At 40.4% G+C, this 27,635-nt stretch overlaps 4 protein-coding genes across 7 annotated transcripts; all 4 read right to left on the reverse strand.

Annotated features, from left to right (window-relative positions):
* Window positions 1–20: 20 nt before the first annotated feature.
* nanos3 (nanos homolog 3) lies at window positions 21–2,926 on the reverse strand. The gene has a single exon (XM_020655733.3). It carries the CDS (start codon window positions 1,327–1,329, stop codon window positions 631–633), a length of 699 nt encoding a protein of 232 aa, XP_020511389.1. The 5' UTR covers window positions 1,330–2,926; the 3' UTR covers window positions 21–630.
* Window positions 2,927–4,216: 1,290 nt separating this feature from the next.
* Window positions 4,217–8,342, reverse strand: si:ch211-286b5.4 (afadin- and alpha-actinin-binding protein B). Of its 3 annotated transcripts, none has more exons than XM_029281590.2 (12): window positions 7,850–8,342; window positions 7,402–7,511; window positions 7,254–7,322; window positions 7,058–7,175; window positions 6,881–6,959; window positions 6,147–6,267; window positions 5,689–5,842; window positions 5,505–5,608; window positions 5,247–5,408; window positions 4,862–4,973; window positions 4,592–4,763; window positions 4,217–4,393 (listed from the first exon to the last, which is right to left on the reverse strand). In XM_029281590.2, exons 2-12 carry the CDS (start codon window positions 7,441–7,443, stop codon window positions 4,297–4,299), a joined length of 1,230 nt encoding a protein of 409 aa, XP_029137423.1. In that variant the 5' UTR covers window positions 7,444–7,511; window positions 7,850–8,342; the 3' UTR covers window positions 4,217–4,296. The 3 variants fall into 3 exon arrangements, with proteins under 3 accessions (XP_029137423.1, XP_020511382.1, XP_020511380.1); XM_020655726.3 differs by having other exon boundaries at window positions 4,592–4,760; window positions 7,633–8,342; XM_020655724.3 differs by having other exon boundaries at window positions 7,633–8,342.
* Window positions 8,343–8,494: 152 nt separating this feature from the next.
* On the reverse strand, window positions 8,495–12,041 carry si:ch211-286b5.5 (uncharacterized protein LOC100003596 homolog). Its single transcript, XM_020655727.3, has 3 exons — window positions 11,850–12,041; window positions 11,233–11,359; window positions 8,495–9,946 (listed from the first exon to the last, which is right to left on the reverse strand). The coding sequence occupies exons 1-2, from the start codon at window positions 11,937–11,939 to the stop codon at window positions 11,234–11,236; spliced, it is 216 nt and encodes a 71-aa protein (XP_020511383.1). The 5' UTR covers window positions 11,940–12,041; the 3' UTR covers window positions 8,495–9,946; window position 11,233.
* A 1,594-nt stretch (window positions 12,042–13,635) lies between these two features.
* Window positions 13,636–27,622, reverse strand: LOC110000439 (deleted in malignant brain tumors 1 protein-like). 2 transcript variants are annotated; one of them, XM_020655710.3, is made up of 16 exons: window positions 27,510–27,622; window positions 26,607–26,698; window positions 25,971–26,049; window positions 24,679–25,113; window positions 23,387–23,818; window positions 22,106–22,537; window positions 20,825–21,256; window positions 19,544–19,975; window positions 18,263–18,694; window positions 17,156–17,470; window positions 16,766–16,965; window positions 15,896–16,047; window positions 14,737–14,985; window positions 14,452–14,611; window positions 13,980–14,055; window positions 13,636–13,876 (listed from the first exon to the last, which is right to left on the reverse strand). In XM_020655710.3, exons 3-16 carry the CDS (start codon window positions 26,014–26,016, stop codon window positions 13,857–13,859), a joined length of 3,813 nt encoding a protein of 1,270 aa, XP_020511366.1. In that variant the 5' UTR covers window positions 26,017–26,049; window positions 26,607–26,698; window positions 27,510–27,622; the 3' UTR covers window positions 13,636–13,856. The 2 variants fall into 2 exon arrangements, with proteins under 2 accessions (XP_020511366.1, XP_020511362.2); XM_020655706.3 differs by having other exon boundaries at window positions 25,267–26,049.
* Between the last annotated feature and the right edge of the window lie 13 nt (window positions 27,623–27,635).

A 27,635-nucleotide genomic window follows, 5' to 3' on the forward strand; every position in this document is an offset into this window, starting at 1 on the left:
TAATGACAATAGTATACAGATATTTTTGTCTATGTGGACATTTATAATTTCTGAAAAACAAGAAAATTCACACATTTTTTTACAAAGTCATACTCTCTTAATTGGCATTTAGAAGTGCCACATGCACAATATTCAAAATAAAATAACATGCCTCAAGAACAGGTATTCACACAAAGGAACAAGAACAATCACTCATTATTTAAAAAGGTAAATGCTGACATGGTCATATAAAGGGACGTGCTGTATTATTACTGACTGTCTAATAGAGGGTTGATTGTGTTAAATATCCTTCAATGCATGGACAGGAGTTATGAAACTGGACATCAGACGACCACGTGTTAAAAATATATTTAAAACAAACATACATCAATCTTTAGATTTTTTTTTTCTCCTCCCCAACATTATATCTGGCAGTCGTTCTTTTAGTTAAGTACAGATCCAGACAGCACACGGACGCTGTGAGAGAAGGCCAGGCCGACAAACAGACCAGCTGGTAGATGACTCCAATCAGCGCAGTACAAGGCTACGCACAGCAAACGTACCAAAGCATGCAAATGAAAATCAAACCAAAACAAAGCACACCGACGGATTCATCCAACAGTGTCTGATTGCAACCTGCCACCTGCTGGTTCAGCGTCTGGACTTGGCGTACACGGAGCTGTACGCGCTGTCCACCTTCGGACAGAAGCGCTTGGTGTGAGCTCTGGCTCCAGTGGCTCCGCACAGTGGACACACATACTGCCGCAGGTAGGGACACAACACTTCTCCAGCCTGGTCTTTCAGCCAGTGCGACCCGTACACCAGCTCGGACTCCCCGTTGTGCTTGCAGAAGCTGCAAACCATGCGTTCAGGTGAGGGAGGTAGCGCCGGTGGATCCGGTGTTTTGAAACGAGCTGGCTTTTTGCGGTCTTTTGGCCCCCGGCAAAAGGACCCCGTCTCTCTTGGCACAAGCTGCAAAGCCAACGCATCTGGCGCATTCGCGCGAAAGGAGTCTGGGGAGTACCACAACCCCTCAGGTGAACGCTTGTGAGCCGGGGAGCCTGTTACTGAAGGTATAGCGTGGAGATATGGTGCAGGGTCTGCGCAAAGGACCCTACTTTGGCTAACTGCGTCCATGCGCAAAGACAGCAGGGCATCGCACAGACCATCAGTTTCAGACAACGGGGCTATCGGGGTTGGTAGCGTGGGCTCGGAGGCGCTGTTGCGTCCAAGGATCTCTTTCATTGTGTCCGCCAGTCCTATGTAGTCCCTCCAAGGCTGGAAACTTTTGTTGTCCGACTCCATAAAGCACTCCAAGTCACGAAAAAGTCCCAAAACCATGCCGTTCATTCTAGATTATTCTCAGATTAATATTTTGTCTTGCCTACCACACTTTCCCTTCACTGAGACGATTCTGTGTTTGGTTTTCTAAAAAACCACGCAAAGAACAGCAAAATCACGGTGTCAGTATCTGTGACGCCGTTTTGATTGGTAATTGAGAACAAGTCGTGATCAAAGGTACCCGCCTCAGGGTGCCAGTGGCCAATCACATCACGGCATACACCACCGTGTAAGTCACTGCTACTCTACTCCCTTATTCAAATTTTCATTTAGGCTATGAACTCCATAAAGTCACACAGATCACGTGGCTTTAAGAGCGCAACCATCACACTAGGCGATCGTACCGTCTTTAAGTCCAGTTCGTTTGACTATCGTGAGTGCTTCTGTTCACTTTCTTGGCCCTGGCACTGTTGGAAAAGGTGTGCTTCGTGACGGTGCCGTTCATGCAAGAACACCAGCACGGACAACAAATCTCCATTATCGAGATATCACAGTGTGATGGCTGTATATCTGACTAAAATGACTCAAAATAAGCCTTAAAGTCAGTAAAGAAGCCCGCCTGTCTTGTAAACTAAGCATACTCCATAATCACATTAAGACATGTATGTTTTTGCGATGTTACGTAGACTTCAAGAAGTGACCGTGGAGCAGTGTGAGTGCAGGCCATAGACTCTTAAAGTTCTGACTTTTTTTCAGTGGCCCTTCTATAAATATCAAAGACAGCTGGTTGGAGATGAGAGATAAAGAACATTGTTGCATCTGACATACAGAGAGCTATGCTATAATGCTCATCGGTTTTTTGTCGTTTTTTTCTCCAGATGTCACAGGAGAGGAGGAGAGGATTGTAACAGTCTCAATTCTACAGTGTCAGAGCTGGCCCATGCACCCCCATGTACCTGTGCCTGCCCCAGTGGCGATTCTGGAGTCTACTGGGGTCCCAGGTAGTGGCGGTTCTAGACCACTTTTACTGAGGGGGCCAAACTGGGGCCAGTTGTTTTGTCAGAGGGAAACATTAAACCCAGGTGAAAAATAGACAAAGATGATTGCTTTAATAAAATATATATATATAATGCCAAATAATAGCACACATCATTTAATACCACAACATTAAATAGCATGATTTATGTTTGTTTCAGTAACAGTATTTAATACTAGATTGAGTCCGGTTGTTGAGTCAAATACTAGGGGGGTTCTTCCTTTCGGAGGAGTGGCCACAGAGGGGACCAAGCTCAGTGTTACAGGGGCACTGGCCCCTGTTGGCCCCTGCCTAGAGCCACCCATGGTCCCAGGCAAGAAATAATTGGGGGCACTACAACCCACATTTATCGCCATTATATCATGCCATCGCCCCAACGCCTACTGCTCTTCCTCTTTTTTCCTTTTTCTGATTTGGTTCCTAGATTATTTATTTATTTTTATTGACTTCCATTGACAAACTTTGGTTTTCACAGCAATAATGCCCCAGACCCTCTACTGGTCTGGGGCCCCAAGCCGCTGCCTGCTTTGCCTGTTGACAAGTAGTGCCTCTGGCCTGCCCCGCTGCATAATATGTCCTCTTCTAAGAAAGATTCATGGAAACTTCCTTGTAAGAATAAACCCAGCTGAAGTGAAGCAGGGCAGTTCAGGCTTTAGCAGTTTACTAAATACGGTTTATGTGACAGTAAAAAAAAAAGGATGAAATAGTAATGAGGAAAATCAAATGCCCTAGTTTGAAAATATTGTTGCCTTAGAACTGTAACCTGATGTAAAAGTGAAATATTGTGCATTTCTAATGCAGATTTCATCATGTATATAATTTGAATAGAAATAAAACATTTTGTTTAAATAAAGGAGTCAAATGTCATCAAGCAGCCAAGTAGACCTTTTCCATCTATAAGACCTATTCAGAAGTAACTCCACATTTTATGCTATCATTTTGCTTTGCTGATGGATGCTCTAATAACCAAAGGGCTAAGACGAGTATCCCATCAGTTTAAATCCAGTGGTCGGTCTCTGTCCTTTCCTTCTCCTCTCTGGTCCTTCATTCCCCGTCTGCCTCTGTGGGTGAACAAATACAAACATTGAGTATGCTACTGGTTTGAAAAGAAAAAGTTTATAGCACAAATTTAAAACGCTTTAAGCAAAAAAAAAGTGAGTGTAGTCGGAACTGTTGAACATTTTCTTGGGTACTATTTGGGAACTTTTTTCTGATTAACTTTTGTGTTGTTGATTTTGGTGACCCCTGTGGACAGAGCAGGACGGTTCAACTCTTCGCTCATCTTGTCCTGTACATCTTCAAAGTCGTGTTTTGTGACTAAAATAAAACATTCTTCTTGGTTTTAAATGTCTCATATGCAACTCAATCAGAGGTGCAAGGTAGATAACAGCTTGGGGCCCCAGACCAGTAGGGGGTCCCTAAGGGCTCACAAACTTTAAACCACAGCAGTTGCCCAAAATGTGCAAATATAGCAATGATAGTAAGAAACCTCCCTAAGGGTGCCCCATCTGACAGCCCTCACTCTCATTGCATTATTACTGTGAAAACCAAAGTTTGTCAATGAAAGTCAACCAAAAGAATTAGAGGAATTATCTAGGAGCTAAATCAGTAACAGGAAAAAAGAGGAAGAGGAGTAAGCATCGGTTGTAGTGCCCCCAATTATTTCTTGCCTGGGACCCCCGTAGACTGGACAATCTCCATTGCTCACAATCATTCCTTGGTGTGGAATTACTTTGAAATAAAAGGCTTTTTCTGAAGTGTACTGTTTATCGCCTCGTCTCTTACCTAACCCAACGCCAGTACACAGAACAGTCATAACCAGCCACAATAAGGACATGTTGTCATTGAGCAGGCTTCAGCAGCCCAGACACATTTTCATTGTTTTTAACACAACTGTGGTAAAAAAAAACAAAAAACATATAGGGCAAAAATAAAATCTTTATTTATATTTAAGATAAAGGTAAAGTATGTTTTTAATTCAAAGTTATTTTCCAGATCAGCTAAAATGACCAGTCCAAGTGTGGAGCCTGTGTTGTGTGAAACATCCCGTCTGCTCTGCCGTCCCATATGTCAGACTGCTGATCAACCTCTGTGGATCTATGGGAGAAGAAAGGAATGAGAAATGGCAAGTAAAGTAGTGATAAAGGGGGCGTTAATATCACTTAAGTGCAAGCTTGACACATGAACATTTAACTGTTTCATCTGGACCAAGCAGGTTAAGAGACAACACACCACTTGGTTCATTTGATGTCTTTTGTGTATGCTGCTAATGATGTCAAAGCAGACCTGACTAACCTGCAGTTGTATGACAGATTGAGGGCAGAGTAGAGCTCAGGAGTGCTGGGAGTCTGAACTCTGACAGCTCCCTGGTTTAATCCAGAAAAAGCAGCGGCCCCAGACTGGCTTGAGGAAGGAGTAATTGGAAGACAGCCAGATACGCTGTTGGGCCCCAAACCTGAGAAATCTGCTGTGATGTACAGAATTTAAGCTTAACTTCTGTTATCTAGTTATTTCATGGAAGGAAAACATCATCCGTTTCACATCTAAATGTCACTGCATACTAACCTAGAGAAGAGCAGTCTCTCCTGTTGCTGTGTGCTCGTTTATTTAAAACAGGCGAGTCACACAGGTACTGCTGCTTCAGGAGAGAGGCCTTCTGATGCTCGAAATCTCGCCGCTGGAGAAACATTACATGACATTAAAAGGAGTAACAAGCAGCATTTTAAGCGTGTATGAAGAAACTACTGTCAATTGCAGATCTGATATTTGGAAAAGGTGCATTTTGACACCCCAGCTGTGTCTTATTCATCTTCTTTATAAGGGTATTATCTGTGATGCTTTTTATGTGGTGCTACTTTGTACATCATGTGATACAATTCTGGAAGAAAATAAACAACAAACAATTACTCCATCTTACTTTAGGAACAATACCAGTCTCGTTTCTCCTTACCTCATGGCTAAGTCGGATGGCAGCATCAGTGAAGGACTGCCGCTCCCTCTCAAAAGTCTTCCTCTGATGATTGAGCTCCGCCCAGTGCATCTGAAGACGCTCCCACTCTTCCAAATAGTAGGAATCATCCAGTTCAGCGGGAACTGGTGAAGCAAGGCTGTCCTGAAGACAAAAACAAAGATTTCAGTTTCTAAGTCTGAGCAAAAGTTCCCACTGGAAAGTGTACGATGTGTCCGTGCATGATAAAAGAAAACAGACCTGCAGAAGCTGCTGTTGTAATCTTACAAGCTGCTGGCTCTCCTTCAGTTCAGATTCTAGCTGAGCCAGGAGCTTGTCACGGTCGGTACCAGCACCAGAGTGGCCTACACGGTCAAGAGATCCTACAGATTATTTTCTTTGATAGACTTACCTACCTATTAGATTGTTCCACCTGGATGTTTACCTTCAGGCACAAGGTCACACAGTCTCCTCTGCACCTGCCTCCAACTCTGAACCACACCTCCAGTCACATGGTCCCCCAGTGCGACCTCAGCCTGATCCAGCAGCATGTCTTCAGTTTGGACCTTGTCCTGAAAGTTCACCACATCGGACAGGGTCTGACAGAAAGGTAAACCTAGAGTTTTATATTTCATGCTTAACTTTGATTCATGCATCCTTTCTGGATCTTTGAGAGTTCTACAGTCTTCCTCAGTAGATTGGTTGTGTGAGCACTTCGAAAGTGGCTTAAAGATCTAAGAATTAATGATAGGATGTCAAATTTCAAAAGATGGACTAAATTGAACTATTCATGGAAATCTCTGCTTCTACTTCTTAAGCCCATTGTGCAGCTTTCTCTGCTGAGGAAGTTCATTTCCAACCATTGAAAGCTCTGGAACAGCAACTTTCTCTTCTTTTACCCACATGCTCCATGTTGACTCTGAGTGCATGCAATAAAGTGGTGAGGCTGTGGCGCAGCTTCATCGCCTCTCTGAGCTCTGCTTCTCTGCGCTCAAGCATCAGACGCAGTGTAGTTTCTTCTTGCCTGCAAGACGGAGAAATTTTGATTATGACATAATCAGAGAGCTGTGGAGCCCATAAAGTCCCATAAGGTGATTTCATTTTAATCTAGTGCGCACAAGTTAACTATTTTGAGAATGTAGGAGTGATGACCATTTCATTTGCCATCAATTGCAATTATTACATATTTTTAAGTGATTTCTTTATGCCTAATACTTCTACACAGGGACTCGTATGTTGTGCATTATGAGCGCCCTCTGCTGGTGACCCACAGACCTACTATATAACAAGCTCCCAAATATACCTGAAAATATGATTGTTTTTCTTGGTGCCATATATCCATGTGATATGTTTGGTAAAACTGTTAATTTATTATAAAACACTTCTTTGATGACTTTTCTCTGGAGTAATTGCGGTTCACTACCTTTATGGTTTGCTAGCTCATCACAGCTTTGTCATTAATCTCCCTCATAGCCCACTCCTAAAAAGTAGGCTATAGTTATTCCGGTGTTTTAGTAATTTCTGGAGCTTATTACTACAAGGAGGCTTCTGTGGCTTTCATAAACGCTGCGAAGGAGCCAAAATCAATATTTACACATTAGAAGGCAATTTTAATTAATAAAATAGAAAATACTTACTTTGCAGTAGACCTGAATGATTTTATTGGATCTTCTCTTTTTCCTCGCCTTCCAGGTAGATAGTTCAACACCTCTAAGGCTGGACGAAAACATAATACACGAGTGCAAAGTCAGTATATATATGGAACAAGCAAATACACATTTGTAAAATGTTTTGAGACTTATTCAGAGTTTCACATGGTCCTTTGTGTCTGTCAGGCAGCTGAGACAGCCTCTCCTTCAGTCTGTTGCTGTGCTGCTCTCTACGCCTCAGCTCTGCTTCCTGCTGGTTACACCGCAGCTGCAGGCGAGAGGACTGGAAAGAGGAAGAATGGTGATTTTCACACGCCAAAAGCATTAGAAGAAAAGGTGCTTAGGAATTAAGTTAAATTACTTTGGCCCGTTCATATTTCAGCATGTCCTGAAGCCTGGCCATATGCTCGTCCATCTCTTTTAGTTGCTCCTACAAAGTCACAGCAGTTTTATTTTCCCATCAGAATTAAAAGCATTTTATATATTTAATTCATCTAAATTAACCCCACTCTGTCTGATTGTTCTTGCTCTCTGTTCTCGTCCTTGACCATCCACCAGGGGGCGCTGACAGACAGATCATTCAGAGGGTTGGGGTTTTGATCACAGAGCTTATGGGTGGCTGAAGCAGACAAGAGAGACAGGAAGAAGGAAGGCAAATAAAACAGAAATACGTCAATGGGGACATTGCTGGATGTTGATTTTTTTTAATGGAAATAACAGGTAAAAGGTGACATTAATACCTGAGCGCTCAGAACGTCTTTCTACCCTCCTCTGGCCAAACCTGGATGCCATTTGTATTCTATATTCACTAATCATATGTTAACTTAACTGGTGTGCACAACATCAGGATTAAAACACTTTCAACACATTTTTTTGGGCGTAATTCTTTTCTTTGAGCACTCAAAATGACAAACATTATATAATAACAAAAGTGAGTTCATGTTTCAAGATCCTTACCTGATCAGGAAAACTTCCTCAAATAGATGCTGCCTCTTTTATTTGCAGGTGATTCCACTTCCGCTAATTAGGCCTACTCTGAAGCCTGTTGTTTATGTTTTAGTATGACGCTATAGCCTACATTTTTTTCCTTAGTATGTTTACCTTGTATCTTGGTGTTGTATTTAGATATGATTGTCATCGATGTTTATCACCTTGGGTCATCATGATCATTTGACCACCCCACCCAGCCATCATAGTGCCTATTGCCTAACATCCTATTGGTGTTGAAATCTATATAAATGGCTCTGCCCCCCACCCCTGATTCATGTTTATTTTAATGCTGTAAGAAGAAAACTTGTTGACTGAGACATAACCAGACATGCACACTCAGCAGTTTAATGTCCAGCTCAGCATTTTTGAAATCTTCTATGGAGGGTTAAAATGAATTAATCTCACATTCATTTCAGCACGTGTTGACACCTTCAAAGTGGATATGAGCACGCTGTTTATCAGTTAAAAGAGTATGGAACAAGGTACCAGCAATATCAGTAAATCTAATGAATCATCCTGTGCCATAACTGAATGTCAAACAACACCAAAGGTTACACAATTGTACCTCTATGTAACACATTCCTGGACCTGTTTGTTTTTTGAGTCATAAAGTCAGATTGAAACAAGTTTATTTAGTAATTAAAAAATACAAGTGGACGAGTTCAATTCATAGTCAGAAATCACAAACAGCACTTTTTCAGTGTCCAAAATAAGTATTTAATTTCTTAAAGGTTGCCAACAGTAGCAAAGGTAGGAAAGATGCAGGCTAACTTGTTAAAAGTTTAGTTGATTGGAATCTGAGTCCAGCGTGAAAAACAATGAATGCAACAAGTCACTGCAGCATGATTCACTCAGAAATATTTAGATTTTTAAATTATATTGGAACTAGTGCAATTTTGCCTGTTGTGTGTATATATTATGATATATATGTTAATGTACTACCAGGTTTCATTTCTCACATACTTAAAGACCATGACATTTCTTTTATACATTAAAGCTCCTGTGAGGAACTTTTGGTCTGTGTCAATTTTGGCGCCCCCCCTGTGGACAAAACTGTATCTCTTGTATTTTCTTGCTGATCTTATTTTGTATATGTGTAAGCAGAATTTCCAGACAAAGATATCACCCTGCTTTATGCCAACTATTATACCACTCGCTTTGTATATTTCCTGAGGAATACTTGAAACAGGCTGTTTTGTTTAGTGTGCACTATATCACTTTGTTTACACATACCCTGGGGCAGAAGTTTCAGCCATTAAAAATGAATACATAGATGTGGCCAGTCTTGTCACTGTTGGTGACAGTGGGTTTTGTGGGTCATAAAAAGGCATCAGCATTAATTTCATTCTATTTTGTAACCAGTTCAAAACTCGTTACAGAGTCTTTATAGACTTGAAAATAAAGGTAGGCCTAATAAAAATCAGTCTTAAGGCTGTTAAATATCTACAGAAGACAAGATTAAAAGTTATCAGACAGTCCCATATCTGCACTGATGAGTTTGTACCGCTTGTTGTACCTCCAAATAGTAGTAACACCATTAATACATAAATAGTTTAAGACACTGTTAAGTTTAGCTCAAAAGCTAACATTATGTCATTTGGCCACAAAATCGAAACGCAGTTCATATATAATATTCATTAACAGCACCTGGTTTAAATTAATGTTTGATAGTTGCTCCATTTGCCACACAACACAAGAGGAATTTTTATTCAGCAGCCAATCATAACGGCTGAGTTTTACTGCCTGGAGACGGACACTATTAGTGCAGTAAATCCAAACCAGACATGTAAAGTAGTGGATGAACTAAGAAAGGCTTAATCATTAGTCAAGTTAGTGTCATAATATTTTTGTTTTCTAACATGTAGAGTTTGGCCCTGCATTAGTGTAACAGATTGTAGTTATTATACCATTCATTTTGGCAAACAAGTGGAAAAGTTCCCCAAACCCATCAGTCCCATGTTGCATTTTCCCAAGAGGAGCAGCTGGTCAATCCCCATCGACTTCAAGTGGGAGTGGAGAAAGCCATTGACAGATAAATTCAGAAATCCTCCATGGTTCTCTCTGCTGTAGACAGAAAACAAACCAGACGTAATTAGCAATCACATATATAATCAACCCTGTAGTGGTTTGTACGGTAATCATGTTAATTTGAAACAAGGTATTCATCCAACGTGTTCCACTAGATGACAAAATGATTTCCTTTATACCAAAGTGTTATTACTTAAATTAAACTTGTGTCTTTTGAGCAAAGATGAACAAGTAGGCTAACTAGGGCCCAACCGATATGGGATTTTTGGGGTCGATACCGATATAGCAGAGGAAGAAAATTCTGATATGAGTTTATTGGCCGATAACTTTCTTTTTTTTTCTGTCGAGACAAATATAGAAATACATATTTATTGAGCTGACCCCTCAAATGCAGGCATCAAACACTTATGTATGTACAGTATAATGTGGACAAATGGTCACTCAACTAGAAAGTAACATGTACGTGCGCCACCGCTTGACACTCTGAAGAGTGATGATGCTTGTTGTAATCCATATAGCGCACTCTGCTGCTAGTGTAATACAATGATAAAATGATAATTGACTGGTTCATAACTCTATAATAATAATAATGTCATACCGGCGCATATCTGTGATAAAAATATCCGATACGATATGTCACTGGACATCCTAATATCGGCCGATATTACCCGCTTGCCAATTAATCTGTCGGGCCCTACATGTAACCAGCATGTGTTTTATAAAAACTAAAAAAAAAGAAGAAAAAAACTCTTAGAAAATTTCTAATCCTGTAAGTAGAAGTACTTTACCGAGCTGCTAGTGAACATCAGTGATGTTAGATCAGAATAATGACTAGTAAAGAAGAACCCCAAACTAGTTGGATGTGGGAAATCCTTAATATTAAAATTGATCCACAAATAAAATAAAGTTGGCATACAGAGGAAAATGTAATGCGATTGATAAATAATTTTACTGGAAGATAATCAATCTGCAAAGATGTTAATAATAACTTTTAGTATTTATTTTTTAGCAAATAGAGGAAATGTTTTTGTTTCAGAATTGCCAGTTTAAAGATTTGCTGCTTTTCTCACCAGCTCATCATTTTAAACCCATTGTTTTTATGTGGAGGGCTGGCAATCTAAACCAAAATAAGCAACCTCAACACCTGGAAGAAGTGCGATGGTGATTTTCTGATGAAATGAGTCGCGTCATTTAACATGAAAGACCCTTTGTCCACATCCTGTTTGCTCTGTCGCCCCTACCTGAATTTAGGAGATAGGATTCTGAATAAAATGAATTTGTGTCCTTAAGTTATGACTCAGAGAGGGGACAAGCAGGCCCACCTTAGAAAAGGGAGCAGGACTTGGGGGGTCTGAAGGGATTATCACTGGAGGGGACCCCCACCAGGAGAGGGTCCTTGGAGGCATTTTGAAGACAGAAGTTTCTCAGCTCGGCTGCCGCCTGGGACACCTGCAAAGCCAAGAAGAAGATTATGTTTTTCAGTAAGAGGAAACATATAAAGCATTAGTAACACTGTAACTGGCTTGCTGCCAAACTATTCTACCTGGCGCTTTGTTTTACATACAGTTTGCAAACAACGGCGCAGTAAACAAACGAGTCTTCTATGTAACTTTATGAAAAACAGGCTGACCACCTGTTAGCTTCATAAACTAACACAAAGAGGTGTAAACATCTACTTCTGTCGATACGTTGGCATTTTGAAGTGGTGACGCTTTCCAAAACAGACAGCATACGATTTCTGACAGCCGTAAAGACGCGGAAGGAAACGTATTTGCTTGTAACTATGGTTCACAAAAAAACAAAAGTGTGTGTCACTTTGTTGAGCCTGTGTTGTAAGAGTCCAGTTTGTGTCATTTTTGGCCACAGTTTGTCTCCGCCATTCAGCAGCAGGTCCGCTCGGTCTTCCGTGTTTGTGTGTTAGTGTTGAGGGGGCTCGTACCTTGATCCTCCGGATACTGGCCTCTAGCCGGAGCTGCTTCACGGCCCTTTGAGCGATGATTAAGTTGTTGCTTGCATTATTGTTGGACATGGCGACGACTGTCGACGGAGGAAAAGTTGAGAGCTACTTAACATGAACCGCTGGGCGGAAATTAACCCTGACTGCTCCGAAACCCTGAACCCGACTGGGGAAGGTTGGTCACTTAGTGCCCCGCCCACTCTGTGCGAACAAGCTATTCTATTGGGTCCTTGGCCAGTCAATCAAAGAGTGACGAGAAAGCCAGGTCCCCTGCTTACACTGACCATTATTGTGAGTTTCCTAGAGAGCAGAGAAGTAGTAGAGTATACTTCGACCTTCAGCTGAAGGGTAAACAACCACAACACACAGTCTGTCACCCCCTGATTAAACTAACACCACTGTCATACTGTTTATAGGCCTATACAAAAATATTTATTGCAAAAAAAGTCATTTTCTGCTGTGATTCACTGCACCTAAATGGACTGTAATGTTGGGTTTAAGCCTAGCTACCACCAGGACAGCATGAAGGCTGCTGGGAAAATTTCAGCACACATTTTGTAGCTGAAGGTCCCAGTTTTATATTTTCATCTCAATAATTTAAAAAAATATATATTTTTGGGGTCATTTTTTCCTTTATTGGATACAACAGCTGAAGAGAAACAGGATGTGTTGGGGGGATAGAGTTGGGGATGACATGCAGCAAAGGGCCACAGTCAGATTCGAACCCAACGGTCGCTGCAATGTGGACTTAAGCAACTGTACATGAGGCACGCAACATAACCACTAGGCCATTGGTTCCCAAAGTAGGGGTCGGGACCCCCCCCCCCCCGAGTGGTCGCGAGCTACTGAGAGGCGCTCACAAGATGCCCTCCTGTGTGTCTGTTTAAGTTTAGTTTGTCCACTCAGTGCTTCTAGCCTTTCTCACAATAAATGACTATATAACATAGTTATATGGTTTTTAGGCTGTTGTCTTGTTATTTTTGGTGTTTTGATGGGCATATTAGTGCATGTGTGAGGCAGTGCGCTACATTATATCCCCAAGGCATCTCCAGGGACAGTGGGGGATCCCCAATCTCTGGCACTCGTTTGGGAACCCCTGCTACTGATCATCACAATACTTTTAGCTTAAACTACCATCATGTTGTTGCTGCACAACATACCGGTAATTCACCTGGTGTTTTATTACAACTCATATAGCCTACAGATGATACAACATGTTTAAATTTAATAAGAATAATTTTGTTTATCATTTGGAGATCGTCTTCAAAGAAGAAGAAACAACAAATAAAAAGTCTCAACTATAGAGTGAAACACTCAGGGGGAGAAAGGTTTATTTATTGTAAGTTTATGAGCAAATATTGGAGTTTAAATATCAATGAGACCTTTTTGTCAATAAAAGTTCCAAGAATTTAAAATAAACATCATCTTTTGAGTGGGATATAAAAACAATATTTAAATATTCTAATATTTAATCTATCTAAAACACCGCTTCATGCACAGATAGGCAGGATTTATAAAGGTTAAGTCTGACATATTCAACAATCAGTGTAATCTTTTTTTTAAAGTGTTTATTTATAACACCTGCAAACTTGCATAATAGGTTACAGTTTTCACCTAACTTGGAAAATCTGTCATTAGTTTAATAATCTACTTTCAAACAATATTGGTTCAAGACAAATGTAATTTAAAACATGCTGAAAGAACATATAAAGTTATATTTAATGAAAAATTAAAATCATCCCAAAATGACCACAGCGGTGAAGAAGAGTTTGGTAACATGTTTTTTTTTAATACATTTTATTATTTCTTTGTTATTGTTGATTTGTTACACAATCATTACAAAGGACAGAAGAATCAGAGCAGACTGTGTGTGAGTGTGAAAAGTTTGATTATAAAAGGTTAAACCAGTTTTTAAAATAGTTTCATGTCTTGTGCATAAGAGAAACGTCTTCATGATATGACATTATGGGATGTGTTGGTGTAACCAGCTCACTTAGTTGACTTGTCCCCTAAAGATTAGGAAAGAGATATAACAAAAAACATGCTTGTTATTTCCACACAGTTTATTGTGTTGGGACATCAGCCCTCAGACTAAATCATATTTTTACTTACAAGCAATTGGTCCAATGGTGACGCGGTCCATAGCAACAGAGCTGGAAACAGAGCAATATTTCCTCCTTTGACAGGACTTCATGGTGGAGAGGATACAGAAAGAGCAGATATTGTCACTGTCCATTTTTGTAAGCAGCAGTGATTATGGGTGAACAACTATGACGGTCACTGCCTTAGTGAGGCTATTACTAATTGATTCTGTCCCCCTAGTTCTTGAGGAGTTGGATGGTCCAATCTAGAGCACCTGGGCCTGTTGCTTGCAGGGCATAAAAGCCAGACCCCAGGGTGGATCTTCTCTCTCTCTCTCGCCTAACAATGACATTCATCCCATGTTTGTTTGTGCTATAGTTGTGGGTGCATTGTTCCAATAAATCATTGTTACCTCAATTTAAGTTGTTCTTTATCATATTTGTCATGGCCATGGAGCCAGGTTATGACACAACTCACTGATGAAGTGAACTGTTTGACTTACTGGGACACAGCAAAATCTCTCTCGGTCACACAGGCTTATGTTGCAGTGAAGATAAATGGCTCTATAATCGTCCTCCAGCAGGAAGAGCAGGGCAGAGAAACGAGCACGCAAAGACATGCCGCTCTCAATCACAGACACCTGTCGGGCATCGGTCGAACACCTGGCAGAGAGAAAGAAAAGAGCTCACCAAGTCCATAAAGCATATTACACTACATCTCACTTTTCTCCATTTCAGTTTAACTCCACAAACAATGTTCTGAGTCTAAAGAGAAGAGGGACACTCACTTGTTCTGGATGAGAGAGTATCGCTGGTAATAGTGAGGATCGGATGAGTGAGAGGCGTAACATTCCTCCAGAACAACAACAAATCTGAGCTCTCTTTCTGTTACAGAGACACCCACGTACAAAGGTGAACCCAGTGGCAGGTTGACCCCTCCAGCTGGGAAAGTCTCAGTGAAGGCGGAGTTACGGAAAAGAGACATGACGGCACTGGGTCCGGCACCAGAACCAGATCCTAAAATGTCCCATGACGACCTATAAAGAAAGTAAGTTTGAATTGATTTACAATTAAACACCTTTATCTCGTACAATTGTAATTATTTCAGAATACCATGGATATTTCTTTGTGGTTTAAGTCGTAGTAAACAGACAACAGGCAGTGAAATAGCTGACTGTCCAAAAAAAAACAGCGTTTGGACCTCACTCAAACCCTACAACACTGCTTTCATTCACTGTGGTACCATCAGATTCTTGGTTAAATATTGCTACGGCAATTTACACTTTGAATTAGATTTTTTTTTAAATGATATCACTGATCAAACCAGCACAAGTGTAATTTTATTCATCAAGCCAGGATTTGTTAGTTGCTGAGGTCTTGAGAGCAAAATTACATTATGTAAAAGCTGATTCCAAATTCACAAACTAGGCTACAAGCTAAAAAAAAGAAAATCTGTTGCAGTAGCCATGTTTTAACCTGTAGAGGGCAGTCACTATACACATTTTTAACACAATATTTTGAATTTCAATACTTTGTACTCAAATGTCGAGACTTGGACCTGAATTGATCCACAACGGTAATTAATACTCCTATTTAAAAATGATGAAAAATATACAAATGATTCTTGTTGTATCACAGTAACAATATGAATCGTTTTCCTTGACTTATCTTTTAAATGACAAATGTAGTGTACATTTTGTCACTAACTGACAACCTCCTTTTTTTGATATGCCAAAGGTCTAATGGAGCCCCCTGGTGGATTATCTATGTGCTGTATGTAACTAAAGGAACTCACTGAGGACATGTGTATCAAAAATGATTCACCTGGTTATATAGTTAATATCAACATTAGATCTCAGAAGTATTATCAGGTATTAGTTAAACAGTTCACATGACATATTGACTAGTGCATAGTTAGTAACAATCAATAAGAGGGAGGCTACTTACGGCAGGAATGGTCTGATAGCCACATTCAGGCTGGTGTCTGTTTCCAGGGGATACGCACAGGAGAAGGGGATGCTCACAGGAAGGTTAAAGGACCCATTGATAACAGGGTAGACAAATAAACTGTTGGAGTAGATCGTATGTGTGCGGTTGGTCTGAAAAACAGGGGTTGATTGAATTAACGGAAAGTACATAGACATGTAAACTTTAGTTGAAGTGATGTGAGCAGCTGCATTAAAAGCATTACCAAAGAGAGGGAGAAAAAACTTCCCTACAGGGGGGAGAAGCTATATTTAAAATGTTTTAAGATAATGAATAATGAGTCCCTTTGCACCTTAAATTTAGTCTCAGACCAACCAAAAGCTATAAGGTTTAACTTGGAGTACAGTAAAAGAAGAGGGACAATAGGATAAATATTTTAAAGAGGTCCAGATTTTAACATTTTTTCCATTAGCTGCATGTTTAAAATCAATTTGAAGAAAAATAACAAAAGAAAATGTTGAAATTAATTTCCAAAGGAAAAGCTAAGAACATGGGCGGTTCTAGGCAGGGGCCAACAGGGGCCAGTGCCCCTGTAACACTGAGCTTGGTCCCCCCTGTGTCCACCCCTCAAAAAGGAAGAACCCCCCTAGTATTTGACTCAACAACTGGACTCACAATCTAGTATTAAATACTGTTATTGAAACAAACATAAATCATGCTATTTAATGTTGTGGTATTTAATGATGTGTGCTATTATTTGGCATAATATATATATATATTTTTAAACGATCATCTTTGTCTATTTTTCACCTGGCCCCAGTTTGGCCCCCTCAGTAAAAGTGGTCTATAACCGCCACTGGCTAAGAAATAAAACAACAACTAAGTCTGTACCGTCAGAGTGTTTCCACAGGCACCTTCCACAGCGTCTACTTCATACCACACCATGTTATTTTGTACTCTGGCCCAGGAGCAATTAAGAGATGCCAAGTTGCCAGAGTATGGGTTCAAACCTGAGGTGAGGTCAGCCAAATCCAGCCCCATTTGAAGTTTATCAGGGCTGCAAATTAGCTGGTGATCATGCAGTGCAGAGTCTGGAAATAAAAGAATAAAAGGAAGAGAACACAATAAAAATTATTATGCATATATCCTGTGAAACTAAATCACAAACTGTCGTTTCACTATAAACATATTTTTAAAATACTTAAGAAAATCCTCTCAAATATTGTAGTTTAATATGAGTAACAAGAATTAGCGATTACTTAAACAAGAGTAAACATTAACCTTCACAGATGACACTGGCATCTTCAACGTGATTACAGTTGTGGACCCCAAGCCCTGGATGTCTGCACTCTGTTATTGATGTTTCGTTGCCGGAACAACCAACATCATCCAACCAGATTGGTCCACTGCCCTGTCCAAAAGCTGCATTTAGTAATGCTGAACGAGGAGGGCCACAGTCCAGCTGTCTACACACCACGTTAGCATCACTGAGGTCCCAGGCATCGTCACACACTGTCCCCCACCGACCATCATGGTAGACCTCCACTCTGCCAGAGCAGCGGTTATTAGAGTTGACCAGCCTGACTGGTGCAGCAGCTGACGGAAAACATGAGACATTATGTTGATGATGAGAGACACAAGAAAGAGTGACTTCAAAAGACAAGATGTTTAAATACAATAAAAAAACAGCAACAACTTATATGTCTTAGTACTGTAAACATCATGTTTTATATTCATCCAACCCATTACTGACAACTAAAAACATCATTGACCCCTCAAAGACAAGCGATATATTTTAAAAAAAACATACTAGAGATATGAATTTTAAAACAAAAAATACTATTTAAGGATGAGTAGCTAGATCTCTGCTGAATATTATACCTTAGAAAGCTTTTGACTAGAACCTGACCGATTAAGTGGCTAATATTAGCATATCCCGTGACTATCAGTAACGGCTATCCTTATTGCATATGTGCCGATATTACTAGATTTATTCACCAGTCAAAAAGCATTTCATTTGAGTTTCATTGTATTACACTAGAAGTTCTCTTTCACCAGCAGAGGGCGCTATATGGATTACAACAAGCATTATCACTCTCCAGATTGTCAAGCACTGATGCAAATACATGCACAGTAACTTTCGAGTGGAGTGACCATCTTGTCCTCCTTATAATGTATATATTTTAAGTGTTCGATAACTTCATTTGAGGGATCAACAAAATAGATTTGTATTAGTTTTTATTTCTCTAAAGATCGAATATAAATCTAAGAAAGATATCAGCCGATATTTCTTTATCGGATTTTCTTTTCTCCTCAATATCGATATCGGATCCAAAAATCCCATATCAGCCGGCCCTACTTTTGACAGATCATAAGAATTATATTTACCTTCACAGATGACACCAGCATCTTGATTGCGTCCACAGTTGTGTGATCCAAACCCTCTGTGCCTGCACTCTCCAAGCTTTGATTCGCTGCCTGTGCAAGAGACATCATCCATCCAGATGGGTCCACTGCCCTGTCCAAAATAGGCAGCTGATGGTGCTGACAGAGCCCTGCCACAGCCCATCTGTCTGCACACCACCTGAGCATCAGCCAGGCCCCATTGATCATCACACACCGTCCCCCACTGTCCACGATGGAAGATCTCTACTCTGCCAGAGCAGGACTGGTTCCCTCTGTTAACCAGACGGACCTCACCCTCAACTGCTGAGCTGCTGTCGGGTGTTGTGGTGGAGAGGATGTCAGCTGTCACTTGAGCGGTGGTGATGGTCCCAGGTGTTGTAACAGGTGTGGTGGGTACAACTGTGCTAATAGATCCTGGATGACCGAAAAGAAGAGTCTCTATCAAGTCCTTCAACATCTACAGTCTAAATTGTTATCAATATTTATGTGCAAATGATCTCTTTATTTGATGATGAAAGACACAAGAAAGAGTGACTTCAAAAGACAAGATGTTTAATAAAAAACAGCAACAACTTGTGTTTTAGTACTGTAAAGATCATGTTTTATATTCATCCAACCCATTACTGACAACTAAAATCCTCTTTGACCCCTCAAAGACAAGTGATATATTTAAAAAAAACCATACTAGAGATATCAATTTTGAAACAAAAAATACTATTTAAGGATGAGTAGCTAGATCTCTGCTGAATATTATACCTTAGAAAGCTTTTGACTAGAACCTGACCGATTAATTGGCTAATATTAGCATATCCCGTGACTATCGGTAATCGCTAACTTTATCCCATATGTGCCGATATTACTAGATTTATTCACCAGTCAAAAAGCATTTCATTTGAGTTTCATTGTATTACACTAGAAGTTCTCTTTCACCAGCAGAGGGCGCTATATGGATTACAACAAGCATTATCACTCTCCAGATTGTCAAGCACTGATGCAAGTACATGCACAGTAACTTTTGAGTGGAGTGACCATCTTGTCCTCCTTATAATGTATATATTTTAAATGTTTGATAACTTCATTTGAGGGATCAACAAAATAGATTTGTATTAGTTTTTATTTCTCTAAAGATCGAATATAAATCTAAGAAAGATATCAGCTGATATTCCTTTATCGGATTTTCTTTTCTCCTCAATATCGATATCGGATCCAAAAATCCCATATCAGCCGGCCCTACTTTTGACAGATCATAAGAATTATATTTACCTTCACAGACGACACCAGCATCTTGATTGCGTCCACAGTTGTGTGATCCAAACCCTCTGTGCCTGCACTCTCCAAGCTTTGATTCGCTGCCTGTGCAAGAGACATCATCCATCCAGATGGGTCCACTGCCCTGTCCAAAATAGGCAGCTGATGGTGCTGACAGAGCCCTGCCACAGCCCATCTGTCTGCACACCACCTGAGCATCAGCCAGGCCCCATTGATCATCACACACCGTCCCCCACTGTCCACGATGGAAGATCTCTACTCTGCCAGAGCAGGACTGGTTCCCTCTGTTAACCAGACGGACCTCACCCTCAACTGCTGAGCTGCTGTCGGGTGCTGTGGTGGAGAGGATGTCAGCTGTCACTTGAGCGGTGGTGATGGTCCCAGGTGTTGTAACAGGTGTGGTGGGTACAACTGTGCTAATAGATCCTGGATGACCGAAAAGAAGAGTCTCTATCAAGTCCTTCAACATCTACAGTCTAAATTGTTATCAATATTTATGTGCAAATGATCTCTTTATTTGATGATGAAAGACACAAGAAAGAGTGACTTCAAAAGACAAGATGTTTAATAAAAAACAGCAACAACTTGTGTTTTAGTACTGTAAAGATCATGTTTTATATTCATCCAACCCATTACTGACAACTAAAATCCTCTTTGACCCCTCAAAGACAAGCGATATATTAAAAAAAAACCATACTAGAGATATCAATTTTGAAACAAAAAATACTATTTAAGGATGAGTAGCTAGATCTCTGCTGAATATTATACCTTAGAAAGCTTTTGACTAGAACCTGACCGATTAATTGGCTAATATTAGCATATCCCGTGACTATCGGTAACGGCTATCCTTATCGCATATGTGCCGATATTACTAGATTTATTCACCAGTCAAAAAGCATTTCATTTGAGTTTCATTGTATTACACTAGAAGTTCTCTTTCACCAGCAGAGGGCGCTATATGGATTACAACAAGCATTATCACTCTCCAGATTGTCAAGCACTGATGCAAGTACATGCACAGTTACTTTCGAGTGGAGTGACCATCTTGTTCTCCTTATAATGTATATATTTTAAGTGTTTGATAACTTTATTTGAGGGATCAACAAAATAGATTTGTATTAGTTTTTATTTCTCTAAAGATCGAATATAAATCTAAGAAAGATATCAGCTGATATTCCTTTATCGGATTTTCTTTTCTCCTCAATATCGATATCGGATCCAAAAATCCCATATCAGCCGGCCCTACTTTTGACAGATCATAAGAATTATATTTACCTTCACAGACGACACCAGCATCTTGATTGCGTCCACAGTTGTGTGATCCAAACCCTCTGTGCCTGCACTCTCCAAGCTTTGATTCGCTGCCTGTGCAAGAGACATCATCCATCCAGATGGGTCCACTGCCCTGTCCAAAATAGGCAGCTGATGGTGCTGACAGAGCCCTGCCACAGCCCATCTGTCTGCACACCACCTGAGCATCAGCCAGGCCCCATTGATCATCACACACCGTCCCCCACTGTCCACGATGGAAGATCTCTACTCTGCCAGAGCAGGACTGGTTCCCTCTGTTAACCAGACGGACCTCACCCTCAACTGCTGAGCTGCTGTCGGGTGCTGTGGTGGAGAGGATGTCAGCTGTCACTTGAGCGGTGGTGATGGTCCCAGGTGTTGTAACAGGTGTGGTGGGTACAACTGTGCTAATAGATCCTGGATGACCGAAAAGAAGAGTCTCTATCAAGTCCTTCAACATCTACAGTCTAAATTGTTATCAATATTTATGTGCAAATGATCTCTTTATTTGATGATGAAAGACACAAGAAAGAGTGACTTCAAAAGACAAGATGTTTAATAAAAAACAGCAACAACTTGTGTTTTAGTACTGTAAAGATCATGTTTTATATTCATCTAACCCATTACTGACAACTAAAATCCTCTTTGACCCCTCAAAGACAAGCGATATATTTAAAAAAAACCATACTAGAGATATCAATTTTGAAACAAAAAATACTATTTAAGGATGAGTAGCTAGATCTCTGCTGAATATTATACCTTAGAAAGCTTTTGACTAGAACCTGACCGATTAATTGGCTAATATTAGCATATCCCGTGACTATCAGTAACGGCTATCCTTATCGCATATGTGCCGATATTACTAGATTTATTCACCAGTCAAAAAGCATTTCATTTGAGTTTCATTGTATTACACTAGAAGTTCTCTTTCACCAGCAGAGGGCGCTATATGGATTAAAACAAGCATTATCACTCTCCAGATTGTCAAGCACTGATGCAAATACATGCACAGTAACTTTCGAGTGGAGTGACCATCTTGTCCTCCTTATAATGTATATATTTTAAGTGTTTGATAACTTCATTTGAGGGATCAACAAAATAGATTTGTATTAGTTTTTATTTCTCTAAAGATCGAATATAAATCTAAGAAAGATATCAGCCGATATTCCTTTATCGGATTTTCTTTCCTCCTCAATATCGATATCGGATCCAAAAATCCCATATCAGCCGGCCCTACTTTTGACAGATCATAAGAATTATATTTACCTTCACAGACGACACCAGCATCTTGATTGCGTCCACAGTTGTGTGATCCAAACCCTCTGTGCCTGCACTCTCCAAGCTTTGATTCGCTGCCTGTGCAAGAGACATCATCCATCCAGATGGGTCCACTGCCCTGTCCAAAATAGGCAGCTGATGGTGCTGACAGAGCCCTGCCACAGCCCATCTGTCTGCACACCACCTGAGCATCAGCCAGGCCCCATTGATCATCACACACCGTCCCCCACTGTCCACGATGGAAGATCTCTACTCTGCCAGAGCAGGACTGGTTCCCTCTGTTAACCAGACGGACCTCACCCTCAACTGCTGAGCTGCTGTCGGGTGCTGTGGTGGAGAGGATGTCAGCTGTCACTTGAGCGGTGGTGATGGTCCCAGGTGTTGTAACAGGTGTGGTGGGTACAACTGTGCTAATAGATCCTGGATGACCGAAAAGAAGAGTCTCTATCAAGTCCTTCAACATCTACAGTCTAAATTGTTATCAATATTTATGTGCAAATGATCTCTTTATTTGATGATGAAAGACACAAGAAAGAGTGACTTCAAAAGACAAGATGTTTAATAAAAAACAGCAACAACTTGTGTTTTAGTACTGTAAAGATCATGTTTTATATTCATCCAACCCATTACTGACAACTAAAATCCTCTTTGACCCCTCAAAGACAAGCGATATATTAAAAAAAAACCATACTAGAGATATCAATTTTGAAACAAAAAATACTATTTAAGGATGAGTAGCTAGATCTCTGCTGAATATTATACCTTAGAAAGCTTTTGACTAGAACCTGACCGATTAATTGGCTAATATTAGCATATCCCGTGACTATCGGTAACGGCTATCCTTATCGCATATGTGCCGATATTACTAGATTTATTCACCAGTCAAAAAGCATTTCATTTGAGTTTCATTGTATTACACTAGAAGTTCTCTTTCACCAGCAGAGGGCGCTATATGGATTACAACAAGCATTATCACTCTCCAGATTGTCAAGCACTGATGCAAATACATGCACAGTAACTTTCGAGTGGAGTGACCATCTTGTCCTCCTTATAATGTATATATTTTAAATGTTTGATAACTTTATTTGAGGGATCAACAAAATAGATTTGTATTAGTTTTTATTTCTCTAAAGATCGAATATAAATCTAAGAAAGATATCAGCCGATATTCCTTTATCGGATTTTCTTTTCTCCTCAATATCGATATCGGATCCAAAAATCCCATATCAGCCGGCCCTACTTTTGACAGATCATAAGAATTATATTTACCTTCACAGACGACACCAGCATCTTGATTGCGTCCACAGTTGTGTGATCCAAACCCTCTGTGCCTGCACTCTCCAAGCTTTGATTCGCTGCCTGTGCAAGAGACATCATCCATCCAGATGGGTCCACTGCCCTGTCCAAAATAGGCAGCTGATGGTGCTGACAGAGCCCTGCCACAGCCCATCTGTCTGCACACCACCTGAGCATCAGCCAGGCCCCATTGATCATCACACACCGTCCCCCACTGTCCACGATGGAAGATCTCTACTCTGCCAGAGCAGGACTGGTTCCCTCTGTTAACCAGACGGACCTCACCCTCAACTGCTGAGCTGCTGTCGGGTGTTGTGGTGGAGAGGATGTCAGCTGTCACTTGAGCGGTGGTGATGTTCCCAGGTGTTGTAATAGGTGTGGTGGGTACAACTGTGCTAATAGATCCTGGATGACCGAAAAGAAGAGTCTCTCTCAAGTCCTTCAACATCTACAGTCTAAATTGTTATCAATATTTGATAATATGATATGTGCAAATGATCTCTTTATTTGATGATGAAAGACACAAGAAAGAGTGACTTCAAAAGACAAGATGTTTAATAAAAAACAGCAACAACTTGTGTTTTAGTACTGTAAAGATCATGTTTTATATTCATCCAACCCATTACTGACAACTAAAATCCTCTTTGACCCCTCAAAGACAAGCGATATATTTAAAAAAAACCATACTAGAGATATCAATTTTGAAACAAAAAATTCTATTTAAGGATGAGTAGCTAGATCTCTGCTGAATATTATACCTTAGAAAGCTTTTGACTAGAACCTGACCGATTAATTGGCTAATATTAGCATATCCCGTGACTATCGGTAACGGCTATCCTTATCGCATATGTGCCGATATTACTAGATTTATTCACCAGTCAAAAAGCATTTCATTTGAGTTTCATTGTATTACACTAGAAGTTCTCTTTCACCAGCAGAGGGCGCTATATGGATTACAACAAGCATTATCACTCTCCAGATTGTCAAGCACTGATGCAAGTACATGCACAGTAACTTTCGAGTGGAGTGACCATCTTGTCCTCCTTATAATGTATATATTTTAAATGTTTGATAACTTTATTTGAGGGATCAACAAAATAGATTTGTATTAGTTTTTATTTCTCTAAAGATCGAATATAAATCTAAGAAAGATATCAGCCGATATTCCTTTATCGGATTTTCTTTTCTCCTCAATATCGATATCGGATCCAAAAATCCCATATCAGCCGGCCCTACTTTTGACAGATCATAAGAATTATATTTACCTTCACAGACGACACCAGCATCTTGATTGCGTCCACAGTTGTGTGATCCAAACCCTCTGTGCCTGCACTCTCCAAGCTTTGATTCGCTGCCTGTGCAAGAGACATCATCCATCCAGATGGGTCCACTGCCCTGTCCAAAATAGGCAGCTGATGGTGCTGACAGAGCCCTGCCACAGCCCATCTGTCTGCACACCACCTGAGCATCAGCCAGGCCCCATTGATCATCACACACCGTCCCCCACTGTCCACGATGGAAGATCTCTACTCTGCCAGAGCAGGACTGGTTCCCTCTGTTAACCAGACGGACCTCACCCTCAACTGCTGAGCTGCTGTCGGGTGCTGTGGTGGAGGTGATATTGACCTGACTGGCAGAAGAGGTCGCTGTACTTGGATCAGGTGTGGTTGAAGGATTTTCAGGAGTTGCTTCGTTCACCTCTGGTTACAATGAAAACAAGGAGATACCATTGCTTAACTAAAGGAACATTTCTAATCAGAATTAAGAACAACAGGACAATTCTTTTAAAAACTGATTTAGATGAAAAATGTAAATATGTGGTTACAGCGTTAATGTTACAAATGGAACAATACCTGCACAGTATGCAAGCGAACATGTGCTTGGCTGCACAAGTTTGTAGACAAAGTAGTTTCCATAGCAGAGCTTGACATGGATAGTGTGTGAGGAGAAACGACAGCACCTTCCTGACCATGAGTTACACACAGTGCGGCTCACAATCTGACCTGACTGTGTGGGATGAGGGGTTTTTAGCCATAGAGGACCCTCGGTTCCACAACTGTTTTCAGCCACACACCTCTCTGGAATATGAGCACTGGTTTGGCCCAGAAACAGCCGATACCAGCCTTGCCAGTCAACATTTCGGTCACAGTGTAGGTTTTGGGTGGACGTGTTATTTGTTGATCGCCAGTCATCATTCAGCACAGTGTACTCCTGGCAGGGGTCAGCACACTGGAGAGTCCCATTCATTCTGACACAGTCTGTGCCTGAAGGACACACAGTGGAGCCACAGCTGAACTGGACAGACTGGGAGGAGGGACCTGATCTGGAGCTGGGGGAAGGCTCCAAGCATACGAAAGAGCCTGGAGTGTTTGTGCAAACCTGAGATGGTTTGCATGGGGAGTCTGTAAGAGAGCACTCGTCTGTGTCCACACAGCCCCTGTCTGGTGACCACTGATAACCTTCTTTACAGCAAGAAGAGTCACTACAGAGTTTTATATTGTAACACATGAGGCCGTCACCTACAAAACCATCGTTACAGACACAAGAGAGTATTTGCCTTGACATGTCGCCTCTTCCTCTAGACTCGAGGCAGGCGGCTTCATCGTGACATGAATCACAGCTGGAGACACGTGTTCCTGTGCAGAGGACAAGAATAGTAAAATAAAAACTTTTCAATTTAAAAAGTAACTCTATTACATAAAAGTGATGTAAATTACATTCTTTTTTCCTTTAGAACAACTTGTTTTTTCTGCTCAAATCTCACCACAGAATAGTGCATATCTGGAAAACCTACAAATGTGATGATTTCTTACTTTCTTGGAAATACTTAAGTGGAAATTAATTGCAAGACAAGACAAGAACTACTGGTAGTGCAGAAAATTGACATCTAAACTGTTAGTATTTAAATAATGTAAGAATAGCTGATATACATTATCACTGGAGTGGTAAAATGCAACACTAACAGAATTAAATATCACAAGAATTTTTAGCGGGGTAGGCTTATACTGTGAAAAAGTTGAGTATCACATTCTTATCAATTGGTCTTTGAAACCCCCACATGTAGTGCCATCAGTTTGGTTTGTGTGTCGGGAAAAAAATGTACTTGTTCATTTGATCAAATGCTTTTAATTGAAGCACATGACAACTCAAATAGGAGAAAAGATACATGAGAAAATGAAGTCAGATGGTATACCTGATGTTCTTACGGTAAAACACTGTAAAAGCAGGAGTAAAAACACACTCCTAGGCACCGTCATTATTGCCCACATCCACGATATTAACTTTCTGAAAAAGAAAAAAAAGGCATGTCTGAAACCACATTTTCAATGAGATGCATAAAATTCAATACTCTACCCATTTTTGTGCTGAATTTGGAGCTAGGCCCCAGCAGCAGCTCAGCTACCACAGTTTAGGTAAACAAAGACTATTCAGATTTTTCCAGACTGTAAATCATGCTAAAGTTATCTGGGACTCAAAGACCAAATCAAGTGGAATTGTTGAAGGACACTCGAACATTTGACACATTATATCAAAAATAGATCAGGTTAAACATGTATTGATGGACTCTTATCTGGATAATCCTTGTCTCAGTTAATCCTGGATAAACAGTAATAATATCCCAACACATGTACCTGGTTATGTTTGTTTTAGAAGAGACAGACAGTAAGGGGGGGGGAGGGGTATATTAGAGCAGTAAGCAAAAAGTAAAAATGATCTGTTCAAAACATAGTTTTAAAGAAATAATCAAATAATCGACCAGACTTACTAAACTCAGTAAAACCCCAATTGACTTGATCTTCATGAATAGACTTGAGCACATTACCGATACATACAATTTCATTACAGGCCTGAGTGAGAAAATTATCCAAAAAACATTTACAAGCCTTCTACAATGATTCCCATAAACCAGAAACCACAGGCATTCCCAGGAACAAAAAAATTCAATTTGAAAATCCATTGCAGAATATTAATTGGGAAAATGTTACAGACATTCAAAATTTTGATTATTTTTGTTTTACAATGATGAAAATACTCATGGATGTGATTCAGAAATAAACTCAGTCATTGAAGCATCCACAATGTAAAAGGGCCTTACCGTGGCTGATCAAGAGTATTAATCTGCTGATGAAAAAAAGAGACCTTGTGCTCAAACAATCTTCATGCACAACTCATGAACAACTCACGAACTCATGCAGACACACTTGTTTTTAAAGGGCTAAAA

Source organism: Labrus bergylta, chromosome 1, assembly GCF_963930695.1.
Source record: "Labrus bergylta chromosome 1, fLabBer1.1, whole genome shotgun sequence".
Lineage (NCBI taxonomy): Eukaryota > Metazoa > Chordata > Actinopteri > Labriformes > Labridae > Labrus > Labrus bergylta.

Bases quoted from the DNA above. Each gene is read 5' to 3' on its own strand.
- nanos3 (XM_020655733.3), bottom strand. From the start codon at position 1,329: ATGAACGGCATGGTTTTGGGACTTTTTCGTGACTTGGAGTGCTTTATG.
- si:ch211-286b5.4 (XM_020655724.3), bottom strand. From the start codon at position 7,708: ATGATTAGTGAATATAGAATACAAATGGCATCCAGGTTTGGCCAGAGG. The intron at 5,843-6,146 runs GTGGGTAAAAGA...CCTTTCTGTCAG, and splicing joins TCAGAGTCAACATGGAGCAT to ACCCTGTCCGATGTGGTGAA. The intron at 4,764-4,861 runs GTTAGTATGCAG...TGTACATCACAG, and splicing joins GAGAGACTGCTCTTCTCTAG to CAGATTTCTCAGGTTTGGGG.
- LOC110000439 (XM_020655706.3), bottom strand. From the start codon at position 26,682: ATGTGGGCAATAATGACGGTGCCTAGGAGTGTGTTTTTACTCCTGCTT. The intron at 23,819-24,678 runs GTAAATATAATT...TCGGTCATCCAG, and splicing joins TGCTGGTGTCGTCTGTGAAG to GATCTATTAGCACAGTTGTA. The intron at 19,976-20,824 runs GTAAATATAATT...TCGGTCATCCAG, and splicing joins TGCTGGTGTCGTCTGTGAAG to GATCTATTAGCACAGTTGTA.
- si:ch211-286b5.5 (XM_020655727.3), bottom strand. From the start codon at position 11,939: ATGTCCAACAATAATGCAAGCAACAACTTAATCATCGCTCAAAGGGCC. The intron at 11,360-11,849 runs GTACGAGCCCCC...TTGGCTTTGCAG, and splicing joins CCAGTATCCGGAGGATCAAG to GTGTCCCAGGCGGCAGCCGA.